Genomic DNA, 16333 nt, shown 5'->3' with positions numbered 1-16333 from the left:
GTTAAATCAGGCATTAACATTCTATCACTAAACTGACAAAATAAATGAAACAGGTTGTCCCTGTGCTTAAATCTAACATGAAGACACAGAGGGGCATCTTCATGTATTATAGGCATTGCAATTAGATGGGACTGAGTGGTCAGCATCACTCTCTGGTCCCTTTACCCCAAGCAAAGAAACAGCCTCATATTTTGCCTGAAAATTGTTACTATCATAAAAATATTTTGCAGTATAATTCCAATATTTGTAGAAAGAAACTTGACCAAGACAGCAGACCTTCAGTTCAAAGATCAAGGCTATTACCTTCCTAATATGAAAGGAAAATAATAACACTTAATTATGATAGCAATTATGCAGTGATGATAGCAGTAACATTTATTTTGTGTCCACAAAACAAGTATTTGCAGTCCACAGTTTTTTCACATCTGTTTCCCTCAGTGGTATTCTTACTTTTAATACATAAGTCAATTCCCTCTTACTGCCCTTCTTTGGTACATTGTACAGTAGATGGTAAAGTTGTCTGAATGCCTTAATGACAACAAAATATCCCACCTGTAAATCCTTGTATCATTCACTGTCACTACCAGAATAAGTACCCAGTAATGACAGTCCATTGGGAGTTGGTTTGACAGTGGTACTAGAGCTAGTTAGGGCAGGCACTGACGTAAGTTTTATCGTTGAATCACTAGATGACTTCAGACGAACTAATCCTGTCAGCCCTACTTTCTTGCTGGACGCACCCACACTTTTGCCCCGTGATGTATCTGATGGTTTTAACAATGTACATTCCTGAAAATAAAAAAAAACATTCACTTTAGCAGAGTTAGTGACCGATTCCCGAAAACATGGTTCATTATTTAATGAGTTTAACACGACTAATCTTGTTACCTAATCCCGTCAACACATTCAAACAATTTATGTGAAAACTTAAAAATTATACTTGTACTAATTTCATACCTTAAAATCTGATTTGTCTGAATATCTTTATTTCCTTCCTTATCTGCAATAACCTTGAATTCTTCTAATCACAGTATCTCAAAAGCACCCACCAAACAGAAACAAGATAGCGCTGCTGAATTTTGCTTCATGAACAGATCTGTCATGTCTTTCACATTTTCTCCAGCACACATGACCTTGGGTCCACAAGTGTTCAAAGCTAGACTTTTGTCCCACTTACATGTGTATGATAACACAGAGAGGATTTTTCATTTTAAATGTGTTTTACGATCAGGAAAATCATATCTAGACCAGACTTGAACTACAGAGTGCAGAAATGAGTCAAGTTTATCTGGTATGCATTTATCACCTCTTCCACGCGCGTTACATGTCCTCCCTTTCCCAGGTCCCTTGATTTGATCACCCTAATAATATAAGATGAAGACTACAGAGTATAAAGCTCCTCATTATGAAATTTTATGCAGCCCCTGTTATGAAGATCCAAAGTACTGTTAAATAAAATGAGCAAGAAACAATATAATTACCTGAATATCAGATTTTGCACTGGCATCATAAGACAGCCTTGCAATTTTCTTTGCAGGTTCAAGTGCACTGGATTTATGTATATCTTCAACAGTTTCTATTATTTCTTCTGATACGACCTTTTTCTTCTTAGAACCTCCCACTCCAAAAACAGATCTTCAAAAATGTACAATGTATTATAAATGAATTACAGCAGTCAAAAAGGGGGAGTTACAATTAAATGGACATTCACAACAGTAAAGGGGAAACTGCTTGTAAAATAATCCCTTGTAACAATGATAAGCAAATAAGATTATATCAAAATTAATCCTCTCATGAATAAAGAGTGCCAATGACGCACTATCTTAAAATATCTAGGGAAACTGGGTAAAACCACAAAGCCTCAATCAAAAATGCGGGTATCTGAACTGACATTCATGCAGGGCACTCCTGAACACAAGTGTGGGGCATTACAACTACATAAATCTCCTTAATGTGATCTATGGGGTGAAATGGGGTAGGATGTGCCACATAAAGCCTTTCAAGATATCTTTAAAGGGTTCTGATGATGGTGGGTTGCAAATGAACTTGACTATTATGTGGCACTGTCCATCTTAGTTATTTGTTAAAAACCACTAGGAAACTGAGACTGCATCTGTCTCCATTTCAGGTTAAGGTAAGGATAAACCGGGGTGTCTACTCTGGTGGGTCTCCATCACTGGATCAGCTCTGTTTAAGGGACCCACCAGAGTAAGAACCCCTTTTCTCCTTACCTGAACATGATGACACAGACAAATCAAGACTCCTAAACCTTGTGATTTTTAACAAATAACCAATACAATGGACAATGTCTAAACTAACAGTCTAGTTAATAAAGTCTTTCCCATCTTAATGCCAATATCACATTCATGAAACTAGCATAAAAATCATGCAAATTAACAAAAGATGTATCTGATTTTATATATTTAATAATTATAAACTGCAATTTTTATGAGTCCATGGTTCTATATAACCATAGTAGCTGAGAGGAATTTAAGCAAAGAATCAATTAAGTGGGTCTTGCAGAAATAGGTTATGAGGATGTGACTGGCTAAAAATCACATCCATTGCCAGGCTCTGATATTGGCAGAGTTAACTCTTCAGGTTCTACCATAAAGGAGCTAGGCAGTTAACTAATTTATATAGAGGGCTGATCAGAAATGAAACATATTTCCTGGATTTTAAGCATGTACTGAATGTAAGTCCTATTTACCAACATTTCACTGTGATTTTCAAACCAAGGCAGGAAATTTCCCCCCAGGCTTCCTACTTCAGAAATAGTGATGCATGAATTTCACTTATGGGTACTTGTGTGTTATCGGGACACATCGCTTTAAAAATAGGTTAGGTTAGGTTAGTTGTCATTTATTGAAATAAAATATAATAACTTTCAAGTATATGTCATTCATCCACACACATTAACCTAAACTAACCTAACCTAACCTATTTTTAAAGCGATGTGTCCCGATAACCCACACGTACCCACTTATGTAAATATATAGACTATATTCTGAATGCAAATTTCCATTTACCTTATCAAGTTTTCATCTTCCTCTTCTTGCATCTCTTTTAATTTCTTTTGAGCTTCTTTAGTATCAAACTGAGAAAGCATTGTGTCAAAGTCCACAGATTTCTGCCTCCTGTTTAAATCTCTTAATTCTTCCAAAGATTCAAGAAGCTCCAATTCTTGTTTAGACTGTTTTGTGCGATTTTCCAATAACTGCAACAAACATTATCAAAAGATTCCTAGGGAGATAAGTCTGTCCAGTAAGTAATTGTTTTGTAAGTCATTTATTTAGATATTGAACCAAGGAAGTAATTAATAAACTGTAGGAAATTTATTTCTTGATAGGGTTATTTATATGGTGATGATGCACAACAGCCAGTATGGACTCAAAAACTGAAGCACTGACTTCAGCCTCTCTTCCAGCTACCTTCCTCCTCCAACAGCTTCCTCTTCTGTAATACTCCACACATACCCTACTTCTGACTGTGGTGTTATCAACTGAGAAGTGAGATATTAAAGGGACGAGGATGAATAAGTGAGGTGAAAGTAACAAAATGTTGCTAATTTAAGAAAACCTAAAGAAGGTAATATATATCACATCTGATTATACCTTCATTTGTTGTCTTTTGACATTAAAAAAGAAGTTATCCATTCTGCAACTGGCAAATAGCAGCTGTCTGTTGAGCACACTGCATGCGAATGAAGCATACGTGAACATGCTGGCAGATGATGGGCCTCAACATACTCACTCACCTTCATTGGATTAGTGGCTTCATCTTCCTTCCTCTCATCCTCTTCCCGTTGTGCTTGTTCTTCTGCCAACTTCAAAGCCATAAAATTACGTGTAGCCCCTGCTTCAATTTCATAATCTGTGTTTTGAGGATCAGTTTTGAATGAGATCTCCTGAAGACATCTTGTGCACTAACAATATCAAATAAAAGCACTGTAGAAAGCCTATCGTTAATTCCATATTGACTAATGGCATAGTTTGTTTCCTAACTAATTTAATAAAACCTTCTCAGGTGCATAGGTTGTCTGCAGCTCAACAAGAAGGATGTAAGTTGAACAAAATTTGTATTAACCTAAGCTTTCTTTCAAAGCACCAGAGATGTAGTCAATGTGAGAATGGTTATGAACAATGAAGCAGGAAAGCTGTGGAAGTAGTTGTGACCTACATTAAGGATCTATCAAAACATTTGTCTGGAAGGAGTAAAAAATCAAAAATCTTCTCAACCAGAATAGCTGACATCTTGGCACAGAATCAAATTCAGGACCTACTGAATATGAAGCAAAGTTGAAAAGTAATAAAAAAAAGGCAACTCCTTCTTTCAGGCCATTCTGAACAGGAAATGCATAAGACAAATATATACCTAAACAGACGTTACTATATATTTCATTCAAACACACTTTAATTACTGTAACTAGTTTCATTAGTATACCAAATTCATTAAGAATGCTGTATAATACTTCCCCTCCTAACTGAATTATATGCTTTCTTGAAGTATATAAATAGCCAATGTAGAATTCCACTAAATTCTATTTTTTTTCTCTAGATTTGCTAATGATTATACCTGCAGACAACATAAATTGTGGAATGGAAAGTAGTTTACCTTAATATAAAATCTATAGATCCGAATGCCCAGGTAATCTTCACCTTCCACATCCTCCTTCCGTGCATTAAACTTTTTTCCCTTGTAAATATATTCACCACATGTAACACACCTGAAAGAAAAGACAAAATCAAGGTTGCACTGCTGATGAACAATTCACCAGACATGACGCCTGTAGCCAGTCACTACACTGACTGAGTTACCGAACTCACGTAAGTTTTGAGGTATCTGTTATTATTTGGAAAGTGCAGCATTCACTTCTAATTAAAGTACTTACACCTCCTTTCTCATGGTTCTGTTTACAATAATTAGCTCATAAATTACAACCATCAACAGGCAGCTACATTCATTCTGCAAGTTATATAATATTCAGTTGGGCAACTTCTGTGAATATGATTTTTGTTATCAAGATGTTATACATTTATTAATATTAACATCTATCTAGTTTCAATAGAAAGTCTTGCAATATTCTGATGTGTTAGATAACTGATTACTTTATTGGTAGTAGGGAATTCTAAATTCTTATCCTGGCTGAAATATATATTTTTTAATGACCCTTTCATAAACAACTGGCTTCAATCTACAAATTACTACCACTGACAAAAACTAATGGAATAATCATGACAGTTACTACAGTAGTAGATGCCTCTCATTCCTTTGACAAACTGCATAAACTCCCCTCTCCCCATACTGTGTGACCATGTGCATTTACCAGTAATGCATCTATTACTTAAACGTACAGACTTGTTAGCAGTCCAAAGTGCACGCTGAAGTCTCAGATTTACACTTAATGTATCATTTATTCACCTTATTGGAAAACAAAACCGAATTAGGTTAATGTTTATTCCAGCAGGATTACATAACCTCTCATTGGGCATAAGAATGGCTTATGTTATTTTATTTATGAACTTACCTCATATTAAATGGAGCCATAAGTCGAACAGTATACTGCCTATTTCTAGGCAATTTCATACGAGGGATTTTAGACGGATCAAAATCTGGTGGGTAGTATTTCTGCAAAATATGGTTAAATGGTATAATGACATACAGAAAAACGCAAGGTACAATACAATTACCTGTACTTAATAAAAAGTACTCACGTTCAGAACTTTTCTTTCAGACATTCTGTATTAGTGTACTGTTGTGTTACTTTCGTATTTCCAAATAAAATCCGTGTCAAAACAACAGAAGTCAAACTGACAACAACAAAACACCAATATTCCTCCTCTTCCAATTTCCTTGGCATAGATTATATATATCATCAGAATATGAGAGTCTGAGACTGGTGCCATCTAACAACCTTATGACGGATTGCTACTTCTGGAACGAGCAAAACCAAATTATAACCTAAAACACCCAGTGATTAATTTGGCAATGCAAAAATTCCACCACATATGTCAAACAAGGAGTTTGCACGTACCAAACGAAAATTGCATCTGTAATTTATGTGGTAGATACCACATCATTTCTACCCACAACCTGCAATCGTGGATTAAGTATACTGAAGATGATCAACGTAGTTATCTTTTCACTGAACGTCAAGTACACCGATATTACTTTCTTAACATAGATAAGATAAAATGGAACAGTACTGGTAATAATCGCGGTGTGTTATGAACATTACAGTTTTAATTCAAACAGTTCACTGTGAAAGTAAACTCTGTTGAACATATTGTGCACTTCAATTTCAAGTCGATAGGTCATTTTCGCTTTCTCTCACGGTTATATTTTCTAAACATATCGGCAGTCTGCTGCAGCCATCTTGCGGTAAGCTCCTTAAACTAAATGTCCATAACTGTTTTATTTTACTGTCACCAGTCTGCATATGATCGACGACGTGAATCTGTCATCTACTTGCATGGCATCCGTATTTTTGACCGTTTTGTGTTGCCTGCATATGGACTATTCGGCTTGGGCTTGGTTGAGATGAAGTAGTTAGTTATACAAAGTTATACAAATCAAATTACAAATGTTTTTGGGGGCCAATAATTATCTCATTTTCGACCAAAATGGATTTTATTTAACCTTTTCTATAACATGGTACAGATACTTCCTCCGACAAACGCCCGAATTTTATAATAATAGTCCAAGTAAACTCAAATAGCATCTCTTAACTTCGGAACATGTTTTATCAAAAGATTACAAATTACTATGAAAATACAGAAACAAAAGACGGGTTTTTCTTTAAATTAAAATCAGCGCAGAAATTAACTCAATTAAGATCTGTCGATAACGACAACTACCCTTTTAATATGCGTCTATATATATATATATATCCATTGTGGGTGTATGTTGCAAAGAAAAGATTGAACGTAAAAAATTCTTTTAAACACATGACTAAGGTAAACGTAAATGACGGGTTGGTGATTTAAAATAACTTCTATAACAAACAGCCGCTGCCAACCTGAATCGCGTAGTGTGGGAAAGAAGTTGGATTTCAATCGAGGTGATACGTGTTTATGTTCTTTGTTCTTTTTTACGCACCTTTACAAATGGCATCAGGGACGTCAGAATTCCTTGGGGGTCAAAGACCTTTGTGTGGGCGTAGTGTCAGGCGCCTGTATGGCTGGATTATGACGTCATCACGTGTATGCTGATGTGTGTGTGTGTGGGAGGGATGTCATACTGGGGATCCCCGACGTTGTTTAGGGTCACTTTCTCGCGTGAAAAGTCGTATAAATTTGATACGAAGTGTCATTCTTTTCTGTTTAGTCTTCACCGGAGTTTTAATGCGTTGATACATTTTTGTATAACTCCCCGTACCAAACTTCGTTAAAACTTAAAAACTCTATTCTGAAAAAGTGGGCCTATAAGTGTGAAACAAATACAAAAGGAAACCACGCATGTGAAATTATCGCGAAAGCAATACTTTAAGAAAGAAACAGCAATTAATTATTCGGTTTTGTCCGTCTAATCACAATTATATTTAAAATTTAAAATTTACAAATAAGATAATTAAATTATCAATTTTATGTTCCACATCGAATAATCGATGTTCCAAATGTAAATCGATTATTCGATGTGGAACATAAAATGATAATTTAATTATCTTATTTGTAAATTTTAAATTTTAAATATAATTGTGATTAGACGGACAAAAACCGAATAATTAATTTAATATTTGATTCACAATATGACGCAATTATACTATCTAAAGAAACAGCAGTTCAAGCCGATGAGACGAAACGAGAAAATCTGAAGATCTGACTGCAATAACCACGCTTTGTGAAATGTTGTTAAATTTATAGTAAGAAATCCGCACTGAACATGTCGTGGCACGCCAGTGAGCCATTGTGTCCGGGGTGGGGGGGGGGGGGTGTTTGAGAACTACTGATTTTCTCAATCCTACACATATTTCTCTTTCTTCAACAAAACCTTCTACTCGTGTTCTTTCCTTTGTGAGTTACCAAGTTAAAGAGATACAACACTGCGTGAGGCTTGTTAAATTTAAGTTAGATTCCAGTGTACTGACATGTTATATATCTATATTATATTTTCTGACACCTTTCATAAGTGTCGAACCTCATTTAACGGAAGGGTTGTAGTGGACCGAAACAAAATTAATCACCAAATTTTGGTTTTTAAATCCAATAACTACCAATTTCACTTCACGTGTACAGTCCTCCTTCAGAAGTTGATAGTCGCTCATCCGGTCAGTACTTAAATCCGTCTTGTATAAAACCCAAACGTTCATTACCGTATTCACAAAACTCTATCCTGAGCCAGACGGATTTAGTCCGCGTTCTGTACCCTGTTTCCTACAGATTAATTTTAATAATATCCTCTCGTTGACACCTTGATCTTTCATATGGGCACTTCTATTCTGGTTACCTGACTACAATTTTGTCTCCCCGTGCACTCTACATACCCCGCCCAGCTCATAACAGTTGGTTTGGCTGCCGTAATAATAACGAATGTATAAATCGTGTTATTAAATTTTGTCTTAGGGCCGAACATCAGAGTTAGATTTACCTAACCCGTCATGTATTTTGGGAAATGGCGTCTAGGCGGATAACAGGCTGGGCAAATGGCTCGAATAAAATGTATTAAAATATTGGTTTAAAAATCTCTTGGAAAGCGAGAAAACTCTGCCAAATTTCTGCTTCAAAACCAAAACTGTAAGATAGGATCAAGTGTGTACCTTCCGTTGACGAGACTATTAATGAGACAAAGACATCCACAGAGAAGTCCTGTTTGTTTTGTTTCTGAGGACTATATTTTTGTCCTTGGAATAGTAAGAAGGACAAGTTATGTTTTTGTAAACAGTCGTATAAACCTCTTCCTCCCAGTAAACAGTTTTCTCGAAATCCTCAGTAGTTAGGCAGCCGCGCCTTTCCGGGCGGAACTCCACACAGTTTTATGAATGAACGGTTGCCTTGACGACAGCAGTCCATGTGAACTTCATGAATGAACTCTACAGTCACATATCACCACAAGTTGAGCCATGCATCCTACTTAAACGCCACATTTCGCATGCACAGTGGAAATAAAATCATAAAAATTGGCTAGAAAAATTAAGAAAAAAAATACATCGCTCGGAATACAAAGGCATAATGGAGGGATGATATATTAAAATGGACGTTAGAGAAAATGTGTAAAGGTAAATTCCGGATTGAAATGGATCAGGACAGAGTCCTATGTTGGGCATCTGTGAACACGGTAATGAGTTTCCAAGTTCCGTGAAAGACATTTAACTACTATTTATGATTTGAGGTTTCCACAGCGGTGAGTATGAAGATTTCTGTCTTCTGGGTTATAGCGCCGTGTAGTCTGGTCGATGTTTACCAACGTTTCGGAGATCATACTGCCTCCTTCATCAGGGCGGTGAGTATGAAGATTTTTGTCTTCTGGGTTGTTGCGCTGTGTAGTCTGGTAGATGTTAACCAACGTTTCAGAAGTCATACTGCCTCCATCATCAGGGCGATGAGTATGAAGATTTCTGTCTTCTGGGTTGTTGCGCTGTGTAGTCTGGTAGATGTTAACCAACGTTTCAGAGATCATACTGCCTCCGTCATCAGGGCGATTCCTAGTATGAAGATTTCTGTCTTCTGGGTTGTTGCGCTGTGTAGTCTGGTCGATATTTACCAACGTTTAAGAGGACATACTGCCTCCATCATCAGGGCGGTGAGTATGAAGATGTCTGTCTTCTGGGTTGTTGCGCTGTGTAGTCTGGTCGATGTTTACCAACGTTTCAGAGGTCATACTGCCTTCGTCAGACAGAAATCTTCATACTCATCGCCCTGATGATGGAGGCAGTATGACCTCTGAAACGTTGATAAACATCGACCAGACTACACAGCGAAACAACCCAGAAGACAGACATCTTCAGACTCATCGCCCTGATGATGGAGGCAGTATGACCTCTGCAACGTTGGTTAGCATCGACCAGACTACACAGCGAAACAACCCAGAAGACAGACATCTTCAGACTCATCGCCCTGATGATGGAGGCAGTATGACCTCTGAAACGTTGGTTAACATCGACCGGACTACACAGCGCAACAACCCAGAAGACAGAAATCTTCATTTAACTACTGTTTCTCAAGGACTCTGTTGTTTGGCCCAACTGAAATACAGAAATGTTTTCTTCCTTGCCTTAACCCTTTAAGATTGGGGAGTACATTTTTCCGGTAAATACCGCATTTTCCTCCACTCCTTACTGCTTCATCCCCTCGTGAGTCCGAGAAGCATTGTTTTCACACAATAACGTGTCCCGTCTCTAGACTTCCCGAGAGGCAGGTTCTTTCGCTTCGCCCCCTACCCTCACCGTTACAACAGTACTGCCTGCTAACTGGCTGCAACAATGACATGTACTCTAGTTCTAATAGGCCGACTCTTCGGGTAAAAACCACAATTCACTGCACATTTTTTGGAAGGTTCTTAGGAACCCTACGCGGGGCACCAGTAAATAGCGAAAATAACAAGGACAACCTTGTACCATTCTTCTCGTATCTGTTTGCAGACAGCAAACAGTCCACCGTTCTACCTGCATCCTGCCTGCAAAAACCATTCCAAACGAGAATGCGTTCACAATAAGACATATCAAATCCGTGCTATCTTTTCTGGCATTCCAATTTCCTTCGAAATTTCCTGTATTAGCTTTCCCAGCCAGATAGCAGATGATACTAAACGCTTCACACGCACGCACGCATACTATGGCAGAATACTCTACCAATTTCCATACAAGAGACGAGAGATGCTGGAAGAGAACGGAGAATTCCAACGAAAGGCTTGTTTGTATCAGTCGCATAATAATTATATGCCGGTATCAGATTTAAGGTTTTGACAGCGTTTAAAAAGTGCATTGTGGCCATCTGGGTTGTGAAGATATGACGTCTCATAGCGCCACTACCAAGAAACCACAATCAACCTCCTCTCTGCCGTGAGAACCTCAAATATCAGGCAGAAGACTGCAGCCCTCGTTAAGGGAGTACTGAGTTTACGTTTATAAACAACTACAAGGCTGCAGTATATTTTACAATATGCTATTGTTGTTAATATTATTAATCTTAATTATTATCATCATAATCATCATTCACCCTTCATCTGGCTTCTTTACTGTTAAGGTCTTTAAACTGAATTGAATTATTATAGCTATCATCATTAAGATCATTTTATTTATTTAGTGTTCTGTCTGACGACAGGTCCATATGAACAGGATCCTTCCATCCTTTTCTCGGACTGGGACCTGTTCATATACGTTCTTGGCAGATGATCCAGAAGTGGTTTGCCATTGCCTTCTTCTGTGTGTGAATGGAGTAATTGTTGGGATGCCACGGAGAAACCGGGGAAGAAGCCCCCGGAGGAAAACTCCGTGTTGCCTAGACCACGGCCTTGCCCAACACAAGTTATAAATTCGGGCACCGCCTGGAATCGAACCCGAGACCCCAGGATTACAAGGCCAGCGTTCTAACCGCTAGACCACCGTGGCTGTCATTAAGATTATACTGTCACTTATTAGGCCATAAGCCGGATTCTGTGCTCCTGTAGTTGTTTCATTCAGCGTGTTAAAACAAAGAATTGAATTCAAATAGTATTAACGCACATACCAATTTGTAGTTTCCACGATCTCTCTCGTAAGTACACGAATGTGAAATGAATGACCATCCTTCTCATTATCTTACATCTAAATTACATTCTTGTCGGGCATGCCTTCGCTAAACGAAAATCTGGGACGTCGCGGTTTGTAGTCTCGTAAAAAGTGACCGTTTGGAGGTAGTCCGAGGAAGTAAGCACCTCTGAAACGTCGGTCCATTTTATCGCACTCGTCATCGTCAAAACCTGAAATCTCACAAAATCTGCCATTCACAATTTATTTACTTATCTTGGTTTTGTTCCCAATGTCACCTCACAGTGAGACATATTTTAGACCTGTTTTCGCATACCTTTCCTCGTCATAAATTTAATTACTGCAGACTGTATACTGGTTACATAAACTGGTTCTGGAGTTACTTAACCGACAGACAACCACGTGCCAGTTATTCAAAGACACTCTCCTCGCCTTTTGGTATGTTGTTGGCTGTTCCATGAGGACCTTTTGCTTTTCAGTATTTTTAATAACAACTTCTGTATCGAAAATTAATTTACCTAATAATATTCATTTTTTGGATTACTTCAAAATTTTCCATGACATAAAATCTGTTCATATAAATGCTTTCTTTTTGTTTTACTGAAGTTTATTACACTCAGTAGGTGGTTGGTGCATTGCTGACAAGACAAACCTCAATGTTAATAAAACCAGAGTTATTTCTTTCACAATAAAAAAGAACCTTCTTATCCTTAATTTTACGCAGTTGGAGTTCAATATCAAACTTCGAATTTCGGCGAGGAGCCATATCGAAAGTTTTAACAGCTGGCCCAACCAATATATCCACCCTTAAGACAAAAAACTGCAATTTGTGCCGAAATGTTGGATAACGTTCAAAAATTGAGTATTAAATTTAGTAAATGCTGTTCTAACCATACGAAATCTATAAAACAGCTGGGAGTATTCACTGATTCGCAATTTCGTTTTCATTAACACATTGATTATATATTGTTTTTCGCTTTTCTTATTTCAATGGTATACTTATAACAGTGTTTTCCTTTACTTTGGTTTAGTTCTAAGCCGAAGTATGTCTAGTCTACGCAATTCCATTCCTTCTGCTGATGTCAAGAAACACGTTTACCTACATCCAACAAAACAGGCATCAACCACTTCGGAATTTTGCATTGCCATAACCACTTTTTTCAACGACTGCAACACAGCCACGCGAATGCTTTATAAACCATTTCATTTATTACACAGGACTAGACTACGTAACTCGTATTCATCTGCAAGAAGGCACTACTTCCATGATCTTTCTCTCGTTAATGTTTACAGTGGCTTAAAATTCTGTACTTCCCTCATGGCAACTGTTGGTATATATTTCTATTCCTACTCGAAATATTGGGTATTTCCCCTGTTCGGTGCACGCATAACTCGCTCTTCTGCCAGAGATGTGCAAAACCTGTAAATGCCATTTGTAGATGGGCGATGATGTTTTTCTGGATTCGACTCGTATGTAGATTCCAACGTTTCGGAGAAACACACTATCTCCATCTTCAGCCCTGAAGATGGAAGAACAACATCGGCATCTTTACCCCTTGAGAACATTATGTCCAACATTATTATACGGCCTACAGTATTCAAGAAACAATTTGTCTCACTTAACCATATTTCATCCTGATCTGATTCACGTACTACGTCTGTCCATTAATTGCTCGTCTATGTTTGATTTTGTAATTACAACATAATTACGTAGTCTATTTGTACCTGCGTTGCATTTTTTATTTTGTGAATTTTCTGTAATTCGCCTTGCGGGAGTTTATTTATTTATTTATTTATTTAGTGTTCTGTCTGACGACAGGTCCATATGAACAGGATCCTTCCATCCTTTTCTCGGACTGGGACCTGTTCATATACGTTTTTGGCAGATGATCCAGAAGTGGTTTGCCATTGCCTTCTTCTGTGTGTGAATGGAGTAATTGTTGGGATGCCACGGAGAAACCGGGGAAGCCCCCGGAGGAAAACTCCGTGTTGCCTGGACCACGGCCTTGCCCAACACAAGTTATAAATTCGGGCACCGCCGGGAATCGAACCCGAGACCCCAGGATTACAAGGCCAGCGTTCTAACCGCTAGACCACCGTGGCCATTTTGCGGGAGTTAGAACGGCGTAAAAATAACAAAGAACTGGTTTCAATTATGGCTAAAAAGTATCAAATTGGGGAATGCAAAAAATGCCGAGTAGGCAGGCTCCTGTCTGGACTAAAGCGGCCAAATTTGCACCAGGGTGTGGCAGCGGGAATCTAGCCCTCTGATGCTAGGAAGAAGGAAAGAAAGAGCATTTCAAAGATACTGATCAGCGTGTTGTCTGATGTGTGTGTACCTGGGATTTAGCCTGTCCATTTTGTGAGTCGTATTCAGGGCTGACCTGTCCCTAATTATGTTTTGCTTGGAACCGCCAAATGCACAGCATTGTAGTGGCCAGTTACAAAGAAGACAGTGCAGTGCCTTATCAGCTAACTGCTGGATAACGAACCAGAAGCTGTTACTGGTGGTTGAAAATTATTTGGACGTCGAAAAACTGCTTTGGTGTTAAGCGGCCTGAATGTTTACATTCGCCATAACAAGAACTTCGCTAAATCAGAAAAATCAATATGAGAGCTTAAAGTTCATATTGTGATCTTGTGGTGTAATCACATTGGTTGCTATCAATTCTGTTTTCCAGGAAGTCTTCATTTGAAGTCTGTATGACCGACCTTTGATAACTTTCGCAGAATTTCGAATGCGTATTCCAGTGTCGGCTACCACGGTGGTCTAGCGGTTAGAACGCTGGCCTTGTAATCCTGGGGTCTCGGGTTCGATTCCCGGCGGTGCCCGAATTTATAACTTGTGTTGGGCAAGGCCGTGGTCTAGGCAACACGGAGTTTTCCTCCGTGGCATCCCAACAATTACTCCATTCACACACAGAAGAAGGCAATGGCAAACCACTTCTGGATCATCTGCCAAGAACGTATATGAACAGGTCCCAGTCCGAGAAAAGGATGGAAGGATCCTGTTCATATGGACCTGTCGTCAGACAGAACACTAATAATAATAATAATAATTCCAGTGTCCTCAAATGGTGTTCGGCCGCATGTGAACAGGGACTGTGAGTTCGAATATCGATGGGGCACGGATGACGTGTAGAGGTCCATCGTCTTAAACATAATTAGAACAAAGTAAAAGAATGCAATTTAAATGGGGGAAAATGAAAAAGAAGAACAAGGATCAGAAGAAGAAAATACGGTTAAGAAAAGGGGACGGAGAAGAAATATGTTAAGCAATTCGCCCCTCCCATTTCCCACAGCTCCGCTGGTCGACAACTCATTGACCCTGGTTTTGGCAAGTTGAACCATTGAAGTGCACTGCCAGAGAAAGTGGCGCTTTCTGGGAATTTCGGCGTCTCACACAAAGAGACAAGGGTCTCTGAAGGTTGGACTTCAAATAGCTTCGTCTCTCTTGAATGAAGTTTCTACACCGGAAGGTCCTTCTCCACAGCAAATGATGGATAACACCAATATACAGTGACCGCTGGTGTGCCATAAAACTTCATCTTGAAAACACATTTTACAGCCCAATTGAAGTGCTCATCCAATCCCGAAAGTGTGTGTCGTATTTATTATTTTATTAACAAATGTGATACAATGAACAAGGTGTAGGGTAAGGAGAAGGCAAGGACATTTTTCTGTCTCATTGTACGAGGACACTGGCATCGGGAAGTCGTGTTGATATTTCTCAACACAAGCTTTCACTGGGTTCCACTGAATCTGGAATGTGATACGACAGTGGTGGTCAAGTTTGTTTGCTTTGTAGGGCTGGACGTGAAGAACATTTTCTGCTCATAATTTAATTCAGTAAATACGGCACCTGTATGCCTGCTAAGAACAATACTTTATTTGTTAAAATCACAATTTTTATTTATTTTGTAGTTTGTTTAATTACAATTCTTTCTCTATACTGCCAATAAGGACCAGAGAGTAATATATATAAAATGGATGTCATTAAAAACATATGAACATCACCATGGGCCTAACTGAAGTTCTTTTGGGCCGTATTTTGTCCACTTCTTGTAAAAGGTTCATGCATCTCCATGAATACTTACAGCTTTTCATTCACGTGACAGAAATGTCTTGTTGTTACCAAAATGTCATTATCATAATCAGAAAACTTTGTCATTATATTCTGTCCTGAGCTAGGTTTTTTTTTTTTCAAAACGTGATTTCTTTTTGAATATGCATTCCAAAAATGTCTTCGATTTCCTTGAAGAGTTTAGTATATTAAATAATATTTCGGGTTTTCATGCTACGGTGATTACGAAGATGTCTGTCTTCTGGGTTGTTGTACCGTATAGTTTGGTAGAAGTTTACCAAGGATGAGATCTGAAGATGGAGGCAGCAAGAAATTCTGAAACGTCGGAAAACTTCTGCTAGACTACATGGTACAACAACCGGGAAGACAGTCATCTACAGTTTAACATATTTCTTTTCTCCATATTTGGTCCACATGATTATTTATTCCCTCTTTCCAACAATAAAGGCAATTCTTTTGGGGGGGGGGGGGTATTTTAAGTAATTTCCTCCTTGTTCTTGTTAGAGTCATTACAGTACAATGAAGTTTGAACGATATATCATCACTAGAAAAATTAATGTGGACTT

General features: G+C 38.3%; 1 protein-coding gene across 3 annotated transcripts in view; it reads right to left on the bottom strand.

Moving 5' to 3' along the window:
• Positions 1 to 337: 337 nt before the first annotated feature.
• LOC110829056 (splicing factor YJU2) overlaps positions 338 to 16333 on the bottom strand; it is a 159502-nt gene continuing 143506 nt past the window's right edge. Inside the window, exons 1-8 of one of the 3 annotated variants that reach the window (XM_022062362.2) lie at positions 6035 to 6156; positions 5715 to 5934; positions 5528 to 5628; positions 4615 to 4726; positions 3758 to 3925; positions 3030 to 3217; positions 1482 to 1635; positions 338 to 789 (exon numbers count right to left, since the gene is read on the bottom strand). In XM_022062362.2, coding sequence (XP_021918054.1) covers positions 568 to 789; positions 1482 to 1635; positions 3030 to 3217; positions 3758 to 3925; positions 4615 to 4726; positions 5528 to 5628; positions 5715 to 5738 — 969 coding nt within the window. In that variant the 5' untranslated portion in view covers positions 5739 to 5934; positions 6035 to 6156 and the 3' untranslated portion in view covers positions 338 to 567. Of the gene's footprint in view, positions 790 to 1481; positions 1636 to 3029; positions 3218 to 3757; positions 3926 to 4614; positions 4727 to 5527; positions 5629 to 5714; positions 5941 to 6034; positions 6157 to 16333 lie in introns of those variants that run through there. The other 2 variants (XM_022062363.2, XM_087350883.1) reach the window with 2 other exon arrangements.

This window comes from Zootermopsis nevadensis, unplaced genomic scaffold, assembly GCF_977971745.1.
Source record: "Zootermopsis nevadensis isolate Lab colony 2312 unplaced genomic scaffold, Znev_1.0 Znev_ptg000017l, whole genome shotgun sequence".
Classification (NCBI taxonomy): Eukaryota; Metazoa; Arthropoda; class Insecta; order Blattodea; family Termopsidae; genus Zootermopsis; species Zootermopsis nevadensis.
The sequence above is the reverse complement of the archived record's forward strand: the minus strand, read 5'-3'. Positions and strand labels throughout refer to the sequence as shown.